The sequence below is a fragment of the Lytechinus variegatus genome, chromosome 7 (assembly GCF_018143015.1).
Source record: "Lytechinus variegatus isolate NC3 chromosome 7, Lvar_3.0, whole genome shotgun sequence".
Lineage (NCBI taxonomy): Eukaryota > Metazoa > Echinodermata > Echinoidea > Temnopleuroida > Toxopneustidae > Lytechinus > Lytechinus variegatus.
The window spans coordinates 44,771,625-44,791,467 of NC_054746.1; the positions used below are offsets into that span (position 1 = coordinate 44,771,625).

Sequence of the window (19,843 nt, forward strand, 5' to 3'; positions counted from 1 at the left end):
TATAAAAAGAAAAACAAAACTCATCATTTTGACACTCCTTCATACATCCAACTTGAAACAATTAAGCACACTTCACTGCATTCTTCTTTCAAAAACTCATTTTCTAAACACACAAACATGAAAAATGAAAATCATTTACTTGTATTTCAAAACTATACTTTATTTAGAAATTCATCTTTAAATGATATAACATGTGATTTGGGGTAAAGGAATATTAACCTTTTCACAGAGTTACAACAATGACATCCTTTCTTGAATGATAATCAATTTTTATATTTTTAACTAAAATTTAGATCTCCTTTGTAAACTTCATGAAATTTTCTTGGCAAAGTTTTGTTATGATGAAATTACCCTTGAAATAGTATGCAAACCATGTGTAACCTTTTGTGCTAACTTTTGCAAACCTACTAAAATCTACTTTCATAAGTTTTGTACACCTCAAGAAATCTTCAATTGCAATGTTTTGAAAATGGATCATCTCCTTTGCAAGGTTTTGCAAATTGCATGAAATCTTTTTCAACAAGTATTGCAAACAATGTTATTTCCAACATCTTCTTTTTGCAAATTTCATAACGATTTTTGTAGTTTTAATCTGCAAAAAAAAATCATAAGTTCACCTTTACAAAGTTTAGTAAACCTCATACCTCCTTTGCAAAACACTGTAAACATGAAAACCTCATTTTTAAAAATATTGCAGACCTTGTGAAATGTTTGAAAAGCATTGCAAACCTCAATCCTCATTAAAATTTTCATTTGACATACATGTATATCTTAATTTATACTACCGGTATTTGAAAAAGTTGCCTTCTTTCTTTTTTTCTGGGGGGGGGGGTGGGATAGGAGGGATCAGCAACCAATAACAGATGAGTAAAGCCAAACAATACAGTTAAGAAACCCTATGAATCATTATAAACTCAAAGATTATTTGATGCTAGGATTATGAAACAAAATCATGACCTAAAGGTTAGTAAGATAAGATGTTGGCAAGTAATCAATTTCCTGTCAATCATTCATCATGCATTAGTCTGCATTTCCAATGATAATACTACATACTTGATACTTACAATAATGTTGCATTCAAGTGCATTCATGTGTTCTCCTGTGTTTTAAGATTGAGCAAAACTGTAAGTCTACTCAGCTTTCAATTCTTTAATGGAAAACTGAGCAGAATGTGTTGTGTGGTGTAAATACAAAGTGCATATAAACCATTTTCTCTTTCAGTATTGAGGATTAGCACATCTCTTGCCTTCCCTCTTCCAAATAAATTCTTAATCAAATGAGCTGATATTATGTTGACTTCAATATACTATATTAATCAATTGAGATCTGGGTCATTGTACGACTGATTGATTTTACATCATTGTCAATGTAATCAAAATGACTCATCAAAATTTCAATTTCTTAAAGGGATGGTCTGGGCTGAAAATATAAATATCTAGATAAATAGTGTGAAATTCATAGAACAAAATGCTGAAAATTCATCAAAATCGGATAACAAATAGCGAAGATATTGAATTTTAAAATTTATCAATATTTTGTGAAAAAAGTTATATGCACATCAAAATGAATATTCATAACGTGGGCTGATGAAGTCACATCCCCACTTTGCCTTTTCTTATCTGTTATAACATGAAATAAAAAATGTTTCCTTTCATACTTGTGTAAAATGATGTGTCTCCATTATGACAAAATAAATTGCGGCAATAAATAACTAATGCACTTAATCAGTTTTCAATCCAATTGTTTTAGTTCTTGGTAAAATTTTTTTGAATAAACCTAATTTCATGTAATAAAATACAAATGAACAAGGATATAACATCACCAGCCCACCTAATGAATATTCATAAAGACATGCCTTGAACTGTTTCACTGGACTAATGCAAATATTTTATATTCAATATCTTCATTGTTTTCCAATTTTGATCAAATTTTCTGCATTTTGCTCTGAATCTTACTCTATTTAATGAGAATGAGATAGAGATATCTCCAGCCAGGACCATCCCTTTGAATTTCATTGTAAAGAATCTAACCTCTAAAATTACATTGAGAACAGAAAAAATCAGGTGGGCGATTCATAAAGTAGTTTGTAAGTTAAGAGCAACTTTAAGAACAACTGGTGGTCCTTTCTTACATGCTAAATCACCTATGAACATTTAGTGGAGAATATCATACCCCATGAAAGGTTCACCATTTGCTCTTAAAGTCACTCTTAACTTACATTACACCAAGGGTGTGAGTGGTCACAAATAAAAAGATCTGAAAAAAGCTGAAGAGTGGTGAAAAAGTCTGAAATATAAAGAGCTCCCATACTTTTTGTACAGAGGAAAACCAAAAAAAGAAGCTGAAATTAAGCTGAAAATCAAAACAAAAAAAAATCTGAACACTCACACCCCTGAAACAGCTTTATGAAACAGTCCCCTTTATTAACAATCCTGTCAATGTATAAAGCTCCAATAATGTGCACTTCTCTAATCTGACTTCACATAGATATTTTCATTGTGTTCATGAAACTGAGACACCAACACTAACACAATACTTGATATTATGATTTTCCTATTCACTAAGTGCAAGTGTTTGAGAAAGGTAAAATTACACATTGATCATCAAGTCGTCAACACAAATGGTAAGACTTGGTCAAACAGACAATGTTTATTTTAAAAACATTTTTTTCTGTTCTACCATGGACCTACTGACACAAATGTGTTTCTTTCCACAGTACATTGATGTTTCCTTAATTTCTGTAGTGCAGTATCACAGCTACACACAAACAATTCTTGCATCAATTGTTACATTTTAATTGTGGTGAATTAACAATGAACTTAATGAATGACAATAAAACAAGAGCGTGATTTATCTCAAGGTACACCTTTCACCACATACATATCAATATACAGTATAGAAGTGTTATTTGCATATTTTTACTGTTTTCTGTGTTGTGATTAAAAAACTTTGAAACTCAAAACAAAGACCCCTTCCTCCAAAAAATTGTTAAAATCTATGAATATATGGATGCAATGGAAGTAATCTGAATAACCCCTATTTCATTTGATTCAATATTTCAACTTGATTTTGTAAGTATGCATTATTTTACAAATGACTTGTACAGGACATAAAAAAGTCATCTGGAATGACAATAGTTGTTATTATCCTGACAATAATGCAAAAATTGTAAGCATTTCTCCCATGATCTACAAAAAATAAACTGTGGCAAGAAATTTAATTTTCATGAACAAGTCTGGTTTATAATTAAAATCAATTCAAATTCCACAATTAAACTTGAACTTATATTAAACATGTTACCATTTTTAAATCTCCAAATCATTTCTAAAGTCTTATGTATTCATTATCATGACCAGTGTATGAAACACCCTCAAATATTACATGAAAAGAATTGCTTCTCACTGGAAAAGAAGTCATTGCATCCAATAGAAAATTATGGTAGTTCTGTGTACTAAACTTGTTAAAACAAACATATTTGCATCATCAAATCTGAAATGCAGCACAGTACCACCAAAGTCTGCAGACAAGACTATACTCTCCAGAAGTGTCATGGTATAGTGTATACTGATTTACGTCTCTTAATAGGAGGGTAATAAGTTCAAATCCTACCCCAGTCATAATGTCCTTCAACAAGACATTCACCCATATTTTGCTGCACTCAACCAAGGTAAGGTAAATGGGAACTTAATAGAAATTTCTTCCTTGAAACAGAGTGTAGCAGCTGTTCTTCCAAAGCCAAGGTAATTATGTTGTATTATTGTAGAGTGCTTTGAGATTCCTGATAAAGAGTTAAGCAAGTACCGGTATACTATTACTAATCATACAAAAACACTTGTTTGAATGCATGAATGAATGGGGTGAGGAACACATGTACAACAGCTTGTATGTTGATGGAATGCATGAATGAAGTATGCATCTGTAGGTAGAAACTGTGTTACACCATCTTCACAATTGATAGATTTTTTGGAAAACGTGATTTAAATTCAATTTCAATACTAATCTAGCACACCTCATGGCTATTTTAGAACCTTATATATTTCAGAACAAGGTATTAAGTTTAACATGAAAGAATGGCTATAAAATAAATATAAAATAATGAATACAAGCTTCATAAAAACATGCTGTCCAATATACCCATATACAGCCAGGCTGTGAGATCATTCATCTTATATGAAAACCTTTTGGAGAACCAGTTGGCCTGAGCATGCATTCCAGAACACCAGAATCTGATTGTGTCAGACATTTTTCTAATTGCAGAGTTTTTATGAAACAAGGCATAGTAGCACAATTTGTATTAATAAATATCAACTCACATTAGAGTTTAAAGTGCAGTATTCATTTCATTTGAGCTTTCTCATAATACTGACATTAATGTCATATTTTTTCATTTTCTTGTCTGGAATCGTCGGTGCTGTCTTCCAACAATGACAGTTGCCATTATTTGATGCAAGACGTATCAGGTACATTGTAAGTCTTCATGCAGTTGATCAAGATATGACTTAAATTGCACTCTGTCACAGTGCATGATATGACAAGCTCCCTGAACATGACTGAGTCATCAAAGACATTTGTGATTTGGGATAGAAAACTGAGATGGTATGACGTGTTAACCTTGTTTCTTATTTCATTATGGTTCATATTGGTTTTTTTTGTTGTTTATATATAGAAATTCAGAGTTTTATTTGCTAGGAACATGAAAATTAATAAAGTTTTTGTTAGGGTTCAAATTTCTGACATCCATCTATCAGAATACAGGTTTCATACTGGTAAGACCCCAACACATATTCTAGAAAGAAAAAAAATTTCCCACATGACTCAGCACAAGAACAAGTTTCTGAAGAACATAAACGAATCCCCATACAAATAGTAACTATTTATATAATTGTGACAAAGGAAAATAAATCTCAATAAAGTCAATCTCTTGCAAAAATATCTGCATCTGAATGAATAAAAGTTGTTTCACCTTCTCAGGTTAGTCCTTGCACTTGTGGTTGTAGGGAAGGATTTCCCGGTACCCAAGGTACTAAAATCTATGACAGCACTTCCTGAACCTGGAGGTGCTAAGCCTTGTAATGTCCTCTCATTCTTTACAAACTGATGGCCTTGTCTGCTTCCTCCATAAACACCACTTGGGTTTGTCCGAAGGATTCCTTTTAACTTAGGATCAGCCATTACAGGGGATGGTACATCATGCGATGGTCTATCATCCATGTCTGTATTGAAACTGATGTCTTTGAGTGGTGTCCCATACGGGGTGCTATGTGCTCTTAGAGGTGTTGAAGGTGCATATGAATTTCCAGCACCAAAAAGGGTATTACTTGTCATGTGAGTTGGAAGAGATGATGCAGGTGGCTTGTACATAGACTTTGGAGTAGAGAGGCCATGAGTATAGTCTGGGAGTGTTGATCTATTAGAAGCAATGGCCGTAGAGACAGGGTTCATTCGAGTCCATTCATCCTTGATGATCTGAATAGTAAGGATGTTGACTAGGTGAGAAAGCTTATTGAACACATGAGCCAGGACCAGCTGAAAAATAAGAAAAAAATAACACACTGACTTCAAACTGCTCATCCAAATGCTTTGCTACAGTTTTAATCACATATTGTAGAATCTGTAAAGTCAACTTTTTTCAAGTCACATAATAGCTCGGTCAAATACGGTAAATTGACCAGGTGACGTACTAGTCACTCACACTAGAGATTAAAAATTTGTGCTACCTTCTAAAACTTCTGATTGCATTATGAGTGCATTTGAAAATTTGGGCCAATTCTTGTGGCTGTTCCAAATGTTTTGATCAAGTTCAAAATTTCTGAGATTTCAAAAGTGGAAAGAAAATCGAACAGTTTTCTGAAGGGATTCTATGTACTCTTGCAACAATTCAAGCAGCACTCCATATTGATCACATGTGAGAGCTAAATAGCAGGGAATAAAAACTGGACCAGATGGTGGTCAAACAGTCATTTCATTCCGACCAAATCTGCTTGATTCCTAATAAGTGTGAGAGGGCTTTTAGATAGAAAAATAAAACAGAATTCCAAACCTGTTCATCAGCATCTCTTCTGACTCTCACATGAAGTGAACCAGCAAGTTGACCAAATGATAATGTCCAGAAATGTTCATTGCGAAACTCCAATACTCCATCAAGTGTAGATGCCTGCATAAAAAGATATCACAGACAGAAAATAAAAACCCCATATTCACATTTGATACATTTCATTAAGATTCGTATGAAAACTCTGAATTCATTGCCAGATAAAATGAAAACAAACCAATAATACAAAGGTTGTGAAAATGATGCCATCTAAAATATAACAGTATTGGGTTTAATTTACAACTGCAATGTCTAAATAAAAAAAGGTTTTTCCCTGCTTTTTTTTTTATTTTGGTATAAAACTACCTATTAATCATGAATGGGATAAATATTTCAGGAAACTACCAAGTATATATTGCTTCTGATTAAAAGAGTAACTAAAAATCAATAAGATGAGAGTCTGATTGGCTTTTCTTAATCAATGGACAAATATTATCATCGAGGGGAGTTCAAATCTGATGTAATGACTAAATTAAACAGCTGACTCAACTATATGGTCGTACCTAGACATGGCCAGAGGTTTTCATACCATCCCTGAATAAATCATTCCAATGGGTATAATTTGCATACAGTATCCACATGCATTCTTTAAAATATTTCTACCCTAAAAATATGCACCCGTAACTCCCACAAAACATGCTACTATTCAATGAATTCTCAGTCGCATGAAAATTAAATATGGGGAAAACAATACCCTACACATGATTTCATGAACATTTTCTCAATTTTCAATTCCAGAAAGATAACATTACACATCTCAACAAAAACCAGCAAAAACTACTCCTAGGAATTTTACTGGTCATTTGTATGTATAGTAATAAAAGTCAAATACCCTTCCCTATAGTAGGGTTCCTGCATACCTCTCTCAAGCTTTTATCCAGTTGTCCCAGTATATGCGAAGGTGTGGTTTGTAGTAATATGGTGCCAGAATATACACTCATTGGAAACATTGTTCCCACTGTCATCAGAGCTATACAGAAGGCTGCTAAAGGGTCTGCCATGTGAAAATTACTGTGGAAAAAAAATTACATATGGGGAAGCAAATTCATGACATCATAATTATATTTTTAAGAGCTTTAATTTTGATAACAATTTCCATGCCAAGCTGAAGCAGAGGTAAATATGCAAACCATAATGAAGTTTAGACCTCCCTTTTAGATGAAAGAATGTACCTGGAAATAAACTGATTATTGATAGTAATGAATATGAAACTAACAAGAGGGGGGGGAATATGAGCTTGTCCATAAACATTAAGATTAACAATAAGCAATGGAAGAATAAAACTGTTGTGTGATAATATATTATAGTTACAATCTAACCTGGGGGCATATTTCATTTGAAGAGAGAAAAAAAAATGCTACAACATATGTCAAATTGGAGAAGTAGCTTATAATTGATAATACTTGACTGCACTAGTTTAATAAAAATTCAGAAACATCCATCGACTGCATACTAGTATTTTTAATACAACCCGATAAGGATGGTTTGCCAGATTTCAGTGGCTCATAACAGTGAATTATTATCAGCAAATAATGAGAAGGTTGCATGAAACGGTGCCCATAAAGGCTTTAAATGTTTTAGAACACAGTAATAACTTACTTCATATCAACCAGGAAGTCAGTCACACAGAGTGATAACATACTGCATAATCCTATTAGAATGAATGGATTCACTCTCGGTAGTAACAGATGATCTAAGCCAGGAACTACTGTACAAAAACTAAATAAACAAAAACAAACAAGGCAAAACAAATACATGACATTGAATGAGAATGTATGTAGCGAGATAGGTAAAAAAAATAATAATCTTAATAATTCCATGATCAATAAATCCATAAATTGAATACAAGATATGAATTTATTTACAGATTCTTAAGAGTTTTGAATATTTCTCTTCCTTTTCTTTTGAAAGTTTTTACATTTTATTGGCTTGCTCAAATTTTTTCCAATAAAAAATTATTACTTGAAAATATTTTCATAAAAATCATTGCATTTACTATTATTTTGTTTAATCTAATTTTGCCCCTTTACAAAATGTAGTGGAATCCTGATCTATATCACAATTAAAAAAATTGCAAGCCAGTGAGGAAAGTTTGATAAAGAATTTTACTACACTATGATTATAAATGACTGATTCATAATCATAACTGACATTGCAAAGCATCACAGTTTATATTTGTTGAATCTTTCCACCCTACCACCCTTTCAACAACATATTTCTCACCTCTGGCAGATATCAGCAAAGTGTTCTTGTAACCAGCTGCTCTTAGATGCTGTACTAACATGACTAAAAGCTTGGTTCCTAGACCCGTATAATAGGACCAGATGACTGAATAGACCTAAGATGGCTCCTAACATTAGCCTACCAGTGTGAATCTCTGGGGGCTGAATGATTCGCTCAGTACTGCAATGAAAATGATAATAATGAATCTAGGTTTATACGTTATACAGCTCTGACTTAAAGTTATCTAGTATATTACTGACCTAAGGTCAAGGATAAAATTGTAAAAATAGGCATAAATTTAAAAAGACTCAATGTACTCGAGAAAGTATTACCAGTCTTTATAAGAAAAACCTGTTCATAAAATTCATTGTAAAGTCATAAGGTATAGGCTGTCAAAATGCATTTCATGAATATCACTTAATTTTAAATGAATTCATTCCTTCATTAAATGTTTAAACAATGATTGGCATAAATCATTGACACAATTAACTTCACATGTAGGTATAAGATTATTATCAATTTTCACAAATGAAAATTTTAACACAAAGAAAATATGAAAGAAGACACTTGAGACAAATTTATGTTTAAGGCCGTAATGGGTCACAAAAGTTATTTTCTCTATGATTAATATTACCGATTAGTACAGTATTCAATTTCACATGCATTGAAATGATATTTCAATTTACATGCTTTGCTCAAGAATTATTCTGATAGCATTGTGTATAACATTACCTTTCTTTCATAATGAATATAGAACCAAATATGGCAAGCACTGTTGTTGAGAATACTGCTAAGACCTCAAATCGTTCATACCTGTAATAAAGAAATAGTGATTAACCTAAAACAAAAACATATAGAATTGAGGAGCACATATCAATTATCACATACTCAATGCAATATAATTCACATATTTGTTCTTTGCATTTAATATAATCATCCAAATCAAACTTTATCAGCATTAAATGCTTGAAGGTGTGGGAGATTAACAGATAGTCATTCACTGAAAGATAAAATTAACCAACACATAAGCTTGCAAGCTAAAGCTTTTTGCTTGATTAATATTGATAGTCATTCACACCAAGAGAAAGTTGGCTTACCCATAAGTACAAATGCTTAAAGACTTTGCTTGATTAACATAGTCATTCACACAAAGGAAAACTTGACTTACCAAATAGTTTAAGTATAAATGCTTGGAGGTTTTTGCTTGATTTACACAGATAGTCATTCGCACAAAAGAAAAATTTACTTACCCATAAGTATAAATGCTTGAAGGTTTTTGCTTGGTGACCCAGATGGTGATGAGACAAACACCAAGAGATAGAACATCAAATAATATAATATAGGTGAATGCTGTCAAAGCTGAAAAAATATATAAACAAAAGAAAATAACTGATTAAAGCCTGTCTAAACCTTTGGGGAATAAAAGTTAAAAGTTATATGGAGTTTCATTTAATGTTCACACTTACAAGATTGTAGTACCCATTAAATCTCTTTTTCATCTGTTGAAAATATGACTATAACATTCAAGAAAAATAATTTCCCTCTCTCTTTCAGCATTTGGGTTTAGGGGTTAAAAAATATTGAAAATGCAGAGAACCCCCCCCTCGTCAGCCAATCAATTTTGAAGGTAAAAGTCTCCTTTTTTGGTTGCATCGTTTGCTTTAGCATAATAATCACATCTCACTGATACCTAGGATAAACCTGTTTTAGTAACTTAACTCGGTTGGGCAATTCCAAGCAAAAGTGGACATTTTCCAAAAATTTATATTGGCTCTTTTTCAAATCTGGATTAAATTTTTATATCAAAACTCATATGGGATTTCATACAAAAGGGGAACATAATTAGCCACAATTTTTTTTTCTTATGCATCTCCTTATAGCAGAACCCAAACCATAAAAAAAAATCTATACATGGGACTATATTGTTTTTTAGTTAATTTCAATTTAACAGAAAACTATTGCTTGTTTTGTAAAATTTTCTTTTGGATGATCTGAAAGTCATCATTTTACATCATATCAAAAGAAAAATGTTAAAATATAGGTTCATTTTACGTTGCCTGTGGGTGAATATAACAGATGTCACTCCGTAACAGGTAATATGGATTTATGTATTAAGTTGTAATTAATGAAAAATTACACCAATTTTTTAATGTAATGCAGCATATTAAAGCTATAACAACATGGACTCCAATCAATCTGTCAACATTTTGATAGCTATTTAAAGTCCATAGAGTTTGAGCAATATGTTTTCTCATATGCATGTCCATTTTACGTCACTCCGTAACCATGTTTATGAATATTCATATCTCATTAATTCAGTGGATCAAACTAACATATGTTATGATTTTGAAAAGTGGGTTTCAGCAACTACTGTCAATGTCAGGTACCATTTCTTTGAAAAAAAAAACTATTTAAATATGGGTGACATCTTTGTTTGAATGCTAAAAACTTTTCTGAATGTCACTCTGTAACCACGGAACTGCCAAGTTACTAATAATCAAAGTGATTTATTCATGAGGAATCACTCTCTATGTATACCAAAGCTTATGTCCCATTTAAATCTGAAGAATAGATTTTCAAATGGGTATGTGTTGTCTTACCTATACTGTTAGTTGATTGACACCATAGGAGCATGATGATGATACACAATGCCCCTATTAACCCTAGCATAAAGATTCTTTTGGCCTAAGGAAAAAAAGAAAACAGATATACCAGTAACAGATGTCTTCAAGTATATTTTATAAAAACAACACATGCACCTTGATTTTCAATCAGAAGCACATTTATTTCTTTTTGCAATCAATAAGAAATATTCAAGCACTTGAGGTTTAATACCGAGATCACTTCTTTTCTTGTTGGAAATATGGCAACAGCATCATGATAGCTGTCAAAATTATTGATATTAATCATTCATGTGTGAAAAGGCAGAGACTAGTAGTAGTGTCATCTGGTGCCAAGGAAACAGGACGTCTATATAATGAAACATGCATCGTTAATCAAATTCAATTATAGGATGAATATCACGTGGTCTGATATCTGTTTTTCTAATGAGTTTGGGATCAACAGTCCAGTTTGAATGGGGCAATATCCCCACAGATCATCTACACTGAAGTTTAGGGGAGGACGCCGGTAGCACTTACTTTATGTTCCTTCACGAGTGATCTTAACTCTATCATAATCCTTGAGATCATTCCATGCTGAGATCTGGAGAATGGCTGAATTGTTCCATGAATAAAATTGCTGCCACTCCCTGTGAATGAGTACACGATGCAAATTAATAATAAAATCTGTTAGTTACTTCTTTTTTCAAAATTAAATTTCGTAGAAAAAAATTGAGACTTTTGTACTTTCAATTTGTTGCTGGTTAAAAAGGTCAACAGCAAGGACATTAAAGCAAATCTACTGGTTAGATTTATTTTGTAAAAAAAAAAATTATTTCGTCAGAATCATCTCTATCTAGTACATTTCTTTCTATTTTATTGGGAACCAGCATGTACAATATATGGAAAATTTTCCATGGAGTTGTATGGTTGGACCTACCGTTTAAGCATCATATCTGCAAAAATATTCATCAGCTTTACCCCGTTTTCATCTCATTTGTGGAAAAAATTGAGCAGATCTGAATCCTATGTTTAGATATCAGCGATCAACAAATATGATGATTTCAAATATTCTCTTTTGCACTCCTTTTTAGGACCGACCACCCGCCATGCACTAAATTTACGGTCGATTCTTGCCACGCTGGCGAAATATTTGACTCTTCCAAGTCAGTTCTATGTCATCATGCTGGTTGATTGTCTTGCTACTTCCATCTCAAGCTCCGACACAGGATTCGACCACCAATGACGGATTATTTGTTCAAAAGCAGTTTCCTATTAGTATTGGATTTCCGGAATAACTGCTATTTTGTATTGGGGTTCGGGTCTAGTCAATTACTATTTTGATAACTTCTTGAGTTTTTTACCTTTTTATACCTCTTTTTCTCTTGTAAAATCGATTCTCAACTTAATATTGTTCCTACTCTCCAGGACGTAGCGTTTGTAATAAGCTATCTCTTAATTCATGCGCGCAAGGATAAAAAAGCATCTTCTCTCTCCGAGCCATTAACATCTGCATACTTCCCGGTATGATGGGGTGTCCAAACTTCGCGCACTTTTCAAAAATATTTATCAGGCAATTTATTTTTCACAAAATATTCATAATTTATACAAAACCAATTCGCTAAATAGTTACCACATTGACGGCAAGATCGTAAACTATAAAATCATAGACGAAAATGTAAAGTAGGTCAAGGGGTTTCGCCGGTATCGCGATCTCAAAATTCTATTCCGATCGGTGAATGTAGGCTGTGCTGGAAAACCTTTCAGAAAAAGTGTGACCTCACTTCGCGCACCAGAGATTTCGTGGAGATTTAAACAAAAACTCAAGCTCAAAAAGTGAAATATTTACATCAGATTGATGGCAAAATGCTATAGAATGTTAGTACCACATTTAATTCACATTTTTGATGATTTCTGCTTGCAAAAGGGTGATATCGTGATGCATGTTGATTTCTTCACAACGGGCGCTAGCGGTGACAAATTTGCCGATCTTTTGCCAATATTTTCATTAACTCATCCTAAAGAAAACTTTCATCAAAGGGTAATTTTAGGTCGCTTTTCACGTTGTTGATGTCAGATTTTAAGGATATTGGCTAGTTTTAGAGATAATGACCGTCCGCGAAGTATGGACACGCGCGAAGTTTGGACTCACTGCCATACGGCGCCGGTATGGCCGGTTGGCTCCCATTTGTGGGGCGTGCTGTTGCTGTTGGGCAGTAATCCAGTACCCCAACTAGAAGAAGAAGTAGAACTTGATAAGGAAGTTTGATTAAAGTCCGCCGGTGCGAAACTGCATTAGCGCCGCACTGCAATGCAGCTGCATGCACTAACGTTACTCACCAACATCATGCCCGGGCCCGAGGACATGTCCACCTCCACCAGATCCGCGTTGGCCAGACGCCCCAGCTGTCGGCGATGCCTTTCCATACCGGTTGCCTCTCCCGACGTCTACGTCCATCGAAATATCAAAAGCGTCGATGTCTATGATTTGACTCCCGTAGTTTTGAGCCATATCGAGAATCAGAAATAACAAGATCTAAACCTAGCATCAGCATACATTAATAAATCTCTTGTAACTTGGTTGTTGGAGAAAAAAATGAATTTCTTATAGAATTAATTACCGCAGATCTTGCCACGGAAGTTTCGTGTACGTGTAAGCATTACACGACGAAAAGTCGATGTAACGGATCGTTTCATTGGATAAATCAGAAATCAACTCGAAATTTAAGCGAATCGAGACGACTAAGAATTTGATCATGCGAGTAGCCCTTTCGAAGGTAGTTTCTTTTTAATAGAACTTTTCAAGTTCATCATGGATAATCGCAAAATAGAAGTCCGGATTAAAAATTCATCTTAGAAGAGCAAAAACAAAATTAGATCAAACCAATTTAATTTTCATCACTTCTTGATGTAATATAAAAGATGAATTAAAGAAATGGAAATAGAATATAAAAAAAACTAATTTCTAAATAAAGACCATTTTCCAAAAGAGGACTCATTGAAGATTTGTGTAGTCTGCTAATACATGTATTCGATCTTGATCTTGCCAGTCTCAGTTGACAGTTGTTGACAAGAGGATCCTGAACAATTATTGAGTTACATCATCATTTATGTACTAACGGACAGTGTATTTGTAAGAGATTTAGATCCAATGATTTGGAATTATCTGAAGAGGGTCTAACGTTAGGATAGATTGACCAGATTTTGATTTGCAACATGGAATTGGAAGGAAAATCAGAATGGAGAGTTCCAGGGAATATGGTCTGTGCAGGACTTGTTCTTGGTGCTAGTTTGGTAATATTTACCAAACTGAAGTTCAGAGGTGCTGCATATAGAAGTGTTACCAAGCTGACAGGAAAGACGGCCATTGTGACAGGTGCAAATACAGGAATAGGGAAGGAGACTGCCCTTGATTTTGCTCGCCGTGAAGCGAGAGTAATCCTTGCTTGCCGTGATATTTCAAAGGGTCAAAGAGCAGTTGAACACATCAGACATTATACTAATGCAGGGGAACTAGTCGTGATGAAGTTGGATTTGGCATCACTGAAGTCAGTAAATGCTTTTTGTGATGAATTCTGTAACAAAATTGGCAGACTGGATATCCTTGTCAACAATGCAGGTGTGTTTTACACTCCATATATGAAGACAGAAGATGGCTTTGAAATGCAATTTGGAGTCAACCATCTTGGACACTTTCTCCTGACAAATAGACTTCTAAATGTTCTAAAGGCTTCTTCACCATCTCGTGTGATCATCGTGTCTTCTGCTCTCCATAAGCGAGGGCATCTTGATTTTTCAAAGCTTAATCCAGACGAAAAAGAATACAACAAGGCCAAGTCTTATGCTGATAGTAAGCTTGCCAACGTCCTGTTTGGGAAGGAGCTGAGCAGACGACTCAGTGGCCAAGGCGTCACCTCTTACACCTTACATCCAGGTGTAATCAACACGGAACTTTCACGTTATCTTGGATATTCCAAAGCTTTCTGGGCTGCTACGTTCCCACTCCGATGGCTCTTCATGAAATCTCCCTGGTACGGAGCTCAGACTACCATTTACTGTGCTGTTGCTGAGGAGCTCAAGGAAGTATCTGGGAAATATTATGGCAACTGCAAAGAAGAACCTTACCCAGAGGTTAGAGGACCAGCTGATGATGCTGTTGCTACTAAACTTTGGGAGGTTAGCGAAAGGCTGACAGGACTTTCATCTGAGTGATGTTATGTTGAAGAGAGACATCAATTCATATCTGGGTGCATGAAACGAAACCCCAATATTCTGTATTAAGTGTAAATATTTCATTTTATAAGGTTTATGATAGTTGTGCATCTATGACATGCAAGTTGCTGAAGCATATTCTGTTATTGTTGTGAATTGATAGAGCATTTGTCTCAATATATTTGTCATTTTTAAAATCGTCACTTTTTGCTGTAAATTTTGAATGTTTACACTGAAGTAGATTTTTCTTTGCTGACATATTTTTGGAATCAAGTCATACAGTCGATGGAGTTAAATACTGCATAATATAGGCCTACATTGGACAAATTTAATCATGGACCTACTAGGTCCATGATTTAATTAATGACTCACCTGTAGACAATATGGCCCATATTCTGAAGTCGGGTTTAACTTTGACAATGGTTTAACTCTGCTAAAATTATAGGGAGCCGAAAATTTGGTTTATATTATATATATGTTATAATTCTTTGTTTCCTTTTATAATGAATAAAAATACTTCATAACATCAAAACACTTCAATTTATTCCCTGACAATTATGAACATTTTGAGCGTCATTGCCCGAGTCAATAAATGGGTTGTGTACTGTTAGGGATTTCGGTGCCGCAATTGGCTCTCCATAGTTGAGCCACAACTTTAGGGTTTAATTTAAACCCGAGTTCAGAATGCAGGCCTGTGTTTGTTTTTTTCAAGTAAGCAATGGAATTGTTTTAATGGCTCTTAAAGAGATACTCCGGGCCAAGGATATTATATCTAAATAAATAGAGTAAAATTCAGAGCAAAATGCTAAAGATTTCATTAAAATCAGATAAGAAATAATGAAGTTATTGAATTTTAAAGTTAAGCAATATTTTGTGAAAACTGTAAATGCATGTCATCATAAATATTCATTAGGTGGGCTGATGATGTCACATCCCCACTTTCCTTTTTCTTATATTACATGAAAACATAACTTTTTCATTTTTACATGCATGTGTAAATGATGTCTCTACTATGATGAAAGAAGTTGCAACAACAAATAACTGATGTACTGAATCAGTTCCAACCGTTTAGTCCCTAGTAGAAAATCATATAATAAAATACAAAAGAACGAGTGGGAATATCCGATATGATATCATCAGCCCACCTAATGAATATTCATGAAGACATGCCAAGAACTGTTTCACCAGAATAATGCAAATCTTTAAAATTCAATAAATTTGTTATTGGTATCCGATTGTGATCAAATTTTCAGCATTTTGCTCTGTGAATTTTACTCTTATCTATTGAAAGATAAATATCTTCCGCCTGGAGCATCCCTTTAAGTTTGTTATGTCTCATGAGTCACAAACAGCTTTTTTGTGTACGAAACTGTACATATTTGAATTAGACCAGCTGATCTTGAAAATTTCTAGAATAGATCAGAAAAAACAGTATAAACAAATCTCGAAACTTAAAGTAATCATCGACCAAATACCGTTTGTCAACCCTGTAACCAATCATGCAAGCTAATTTTTGTTCAGCTATTATATCTAATATTGAAATACATCTATTTAAAAATGCACCAAACAGTTTGAATATTATTTATACTCTATTACGTTTTGGCCTTCTGATATGCGTTCAGTTTACAAATATAAAGGGAACCTTAGTTGACAATTTGTCTTTTATACAATTCAATTAAAGAGATTACATATAATGATATTTGTCTAATTGTCACCAATTTCAAGATGATACTAGCAACAATGGATGGGAAAAGAGATTTCACTTTGTGTAGATGGCTAGACGCCTTTATGACCCTCTTCCTTTGACTTCATTTTAATCACAATTTGCATGAATTTTTACTTATTTTGTTCTTTGTACATTTATGTCATATACAGCGCGTCCCAAAAAAAACTATACACTTTTGAAATGGCCGCCAAATAAAAAATTTAGCACTTTGGGGAAAAAGACTCACATATATGGAAAGCCAATGAAGTCAACTTTCAAATGACACCAAAAAGTCGGAAAACTATTAATGCTTGAACGAGCACTGCCCACTGAAACAAAGGGTATGAAAATTAGGGTGGGCTGGAATTAGCCTTCCAATATATTTCAGTTGTTGAGAGGCAAATCATTTCGAACTTGCAAAGTTAAGGGCGTTGTGATAAATTAATGATCAACCGTGATCAGTTTTGATAGCTTAAGCAAATTTTATAAGTTATTAAATCGAACTTTAATGCATGAGTGAACACAAATTACACTTTTGGAGCAGTATTTCAACTTTACCATTTGGATCTCTTTTGGGGCAGCATTTCAACTTTATCATGGGGATCTCAGCAATGTTTTCATGGGAGTCGGCCAGTCGGGAGAATAGGGGGTGAGAATCGTGAGATAGGGCTTAAGTGGGATAAGTAGGTTGATGAAATGAGGGTCAACAGAACATTCAGCCCCCCCCCCCCCCCCCCTCTTTCCCACCCTCCCCTCCTGTTGAGAGACTGATGGCTATTTTTCATGTACGCGTGAAGTCCAGAGCAGAATGTTGGTTTAATGATTAATTCTGAATTAAGGCATCAACTTTTTCCTATCAATCATTCAATCAACAATTTATCAGTAAATCAACTCATTCAATGTGCAATGTGATCAATCAAACATTCATTTTTTTCCAATAAATTATTTCATTAACCATCATAATCATTAAAATTTTTGGGTAATCATTGAAACTGACCATCAGCCACCGGTCACTTGGCAGTTAAGTTTTGAAAAGGCTACAATCCAGGAGATGTACAATCCAGGAGATGAGACAGAGAGAGAGAGGGGGGGGGGGGGGGCTGGAAAATGGAGGTGAAGATGGGAGGGTACCTATGACTTTTAATTTGTAAAAGGACAAAAAGAAGAGGAATGCCCTTTTAACCAAGTCTTAGCATACCTCGCCCTCTTGCTTGTAACAGGTACATGTACCATCACATTACTCTGACTCTCATGAACACACTTCTGATGTCCACAAGATATGCTACACTAAAATTACAATTCCTGTTCACTCATGCAGTACATTTCAATTTAGTAATTCATGAAATTTGCCTATTAAAACCAAAACTTATCTCACTCATGAATAGCAGAACACCCTTAGCTTTGTAAGTTCCAAAGGACTAATCTCTCAAAAAACTGTGTGGCTAATTCCTGCACAGCCTAGCCAAGCTTAGTCTCTCAGGAGGAGAGAAGTGGGGGGAGGGGGTAGAGATGGAGGGGTTGCTAAATGTTCTGTTGACCTTTAGCCCATCAACTTACTTCACCTACCTAAGTCATATTACCCCCTCTTCTCCTGACTGTCATGAACACATTGTTGAGATCCACATGATCCACATGATAAAGCTGCACTAAAAATTGCAATTCATGATCACTCATGCATTAAATTTTAATTTAATAAGGTATGAAGTTCTTACAAACAACAAACTGATCACATCTGATCTTTAATTCACCAAATAACCTTCAACTTTGCAAGTACCAAACAAAAAATCTGAAAGAAATTGGAAGGCTAATTCCAGCCCACCCTAATTTGCATACCCTCTGTTTCAGTGGGCAGTGCTCGCTCAAGCATGAATAATTTTCCAACTTTTTGGTGTCATTTGAAAGTTGACTTTATTGGCTTTTCATATCTATAAGTCTTTTCCCCCAAAGTGCTACATTTTTTATTTGGCAGCCATTTCAAAAGTGTATAGTTTTTTTTGGGACGCACTGTACAGTATAACCCATAAGTTTGTTCTTTTCTTGTGGTTTTTGGTAACTTGTGCATTGATACATATGTATGTCTTGCCAATTATGTAACATGAAATAAATTTGTAGACAGGTTTCTATGTTTCAATAGAAAGATTAGCTATTTCTGCATGGTCCTTTAATCAAGTGATTTCTTATTTAAACATTGTATACTTAACTGAATTTAGCTGTATTGTGCTTCATGCAATTTAAACATAGTTCAATTGTTAATCATAAGCCAAGCAAAAAAATTTAAATAAAATTTTAAAGAAAATGACACTTCACCACCTCTAGAAGTCATTATTGTAAAATCTTTCTCTTACTCTCCCTCTGTCCTCCTCCACTTTCTCTCTCTCTTCCTTTCTCTGTATTTTTCTTTGTCCGACTATATTATATACTATCATTTGATTGTGCCTCAAATACAATACTTTTTCTTACAGAATGTGTGAATTCCTATTTTTCTGGATTTACACGTGTCACGCAAACATTGGCTTTTCCAGTTGTTATGGATGTTTACCCAAGCAACAGCTAATAGAAACACACCACAATGACTAACACAATTAGAATTCATGAGATTGAAGAATTCCCCCTCTCTCTATCTCAGTTTCTCACGCACCTTATATACCACTCAACTCTTATGAAACAGTTCTAGGCATTATCATACCATTTTATAATTTTATACAAGATCTCTTAATACTGAATTACCAATGTATTGTGTGATACCAGTAGTCAAACAATAGATACAAGATGAAATATATATCACACATTCTGACAAAGAAATGTAAAGTTATGATCTAATTTACAACTTGATATCCCTTGATGTTTGGACTAAATTCATCAGTGATCTGACTGATTCTACCACCTGATGTTTTCTGTCAATACATTTGGATTTTAATTCAGACCTTTTCAATTTTTGTGAAAAAGGAACAAAGAAAATATATAATAAGTTTGGGAAAGAATTCTATACAACTCAAGAATTTATTGAAGGCA

At 34.1% G+C, this 19,843-nt stretch overlaps 2 protein-coding genes across 2 annotated transcripts; one reads left to right on the forward strand and one right to left on the reverse strand.

Moving 5' to 3' along the window:
- Positions 1 to 3,818: 3,818 nt before the first annotated feature.
- Positions 3,819 to 13,684, reverse strand: LOC121419427 (zinc transporter 6-like). The gene is made up of 10 exons (XM_041613893.1): positions 13,255 to 13,684; positions 11,455 to 11,564; positions 10,915 to 10,999; positions 9,565 to 9,673; positions 9,047 to 9,127; positions 8,315 to 8,494; positions 7,691 to 7,810; positions 6,952 to 7,102; positions 6,041 to 6,154; positions 3,819 to 5,526 (listed from the first exon to the last, which is right to left on the reverse strand). The coding sequence occupies exons 1-10, from the start codon at positions 13,424 to 13,426 to the stop codon at positions 4,960 to 4,962; spliced, it is 1,689 nt and encodes a 562-aa protein (XP_041469827.1). The 5' UTR covers positions 13,427 to 13,684; the 3' UTR covers positions 3,819 to 4,959.
- A 199-nt stretch (positions 13,685 to 13,883) lies between these two features.
- Positions 13,884 to 15,579, forward strand: LOC121419428 (retinol dehydrogenase 13-like). The gene has a single exon (XM_041613894.1). It carries the CDS (start codon positions 14,131 to 14,133, stop codon positions 15,124 to 15,126), a length of 996 nt encoding a protein of 331 aa, XP_041469828.1. The 5' UTR covers positions 13,884 to 14,130; the 3' UTR covers positions 15,127 to 15,579.
- Positions 15,580 to 19,843: the final 4,264 nt, after the last annotated feature.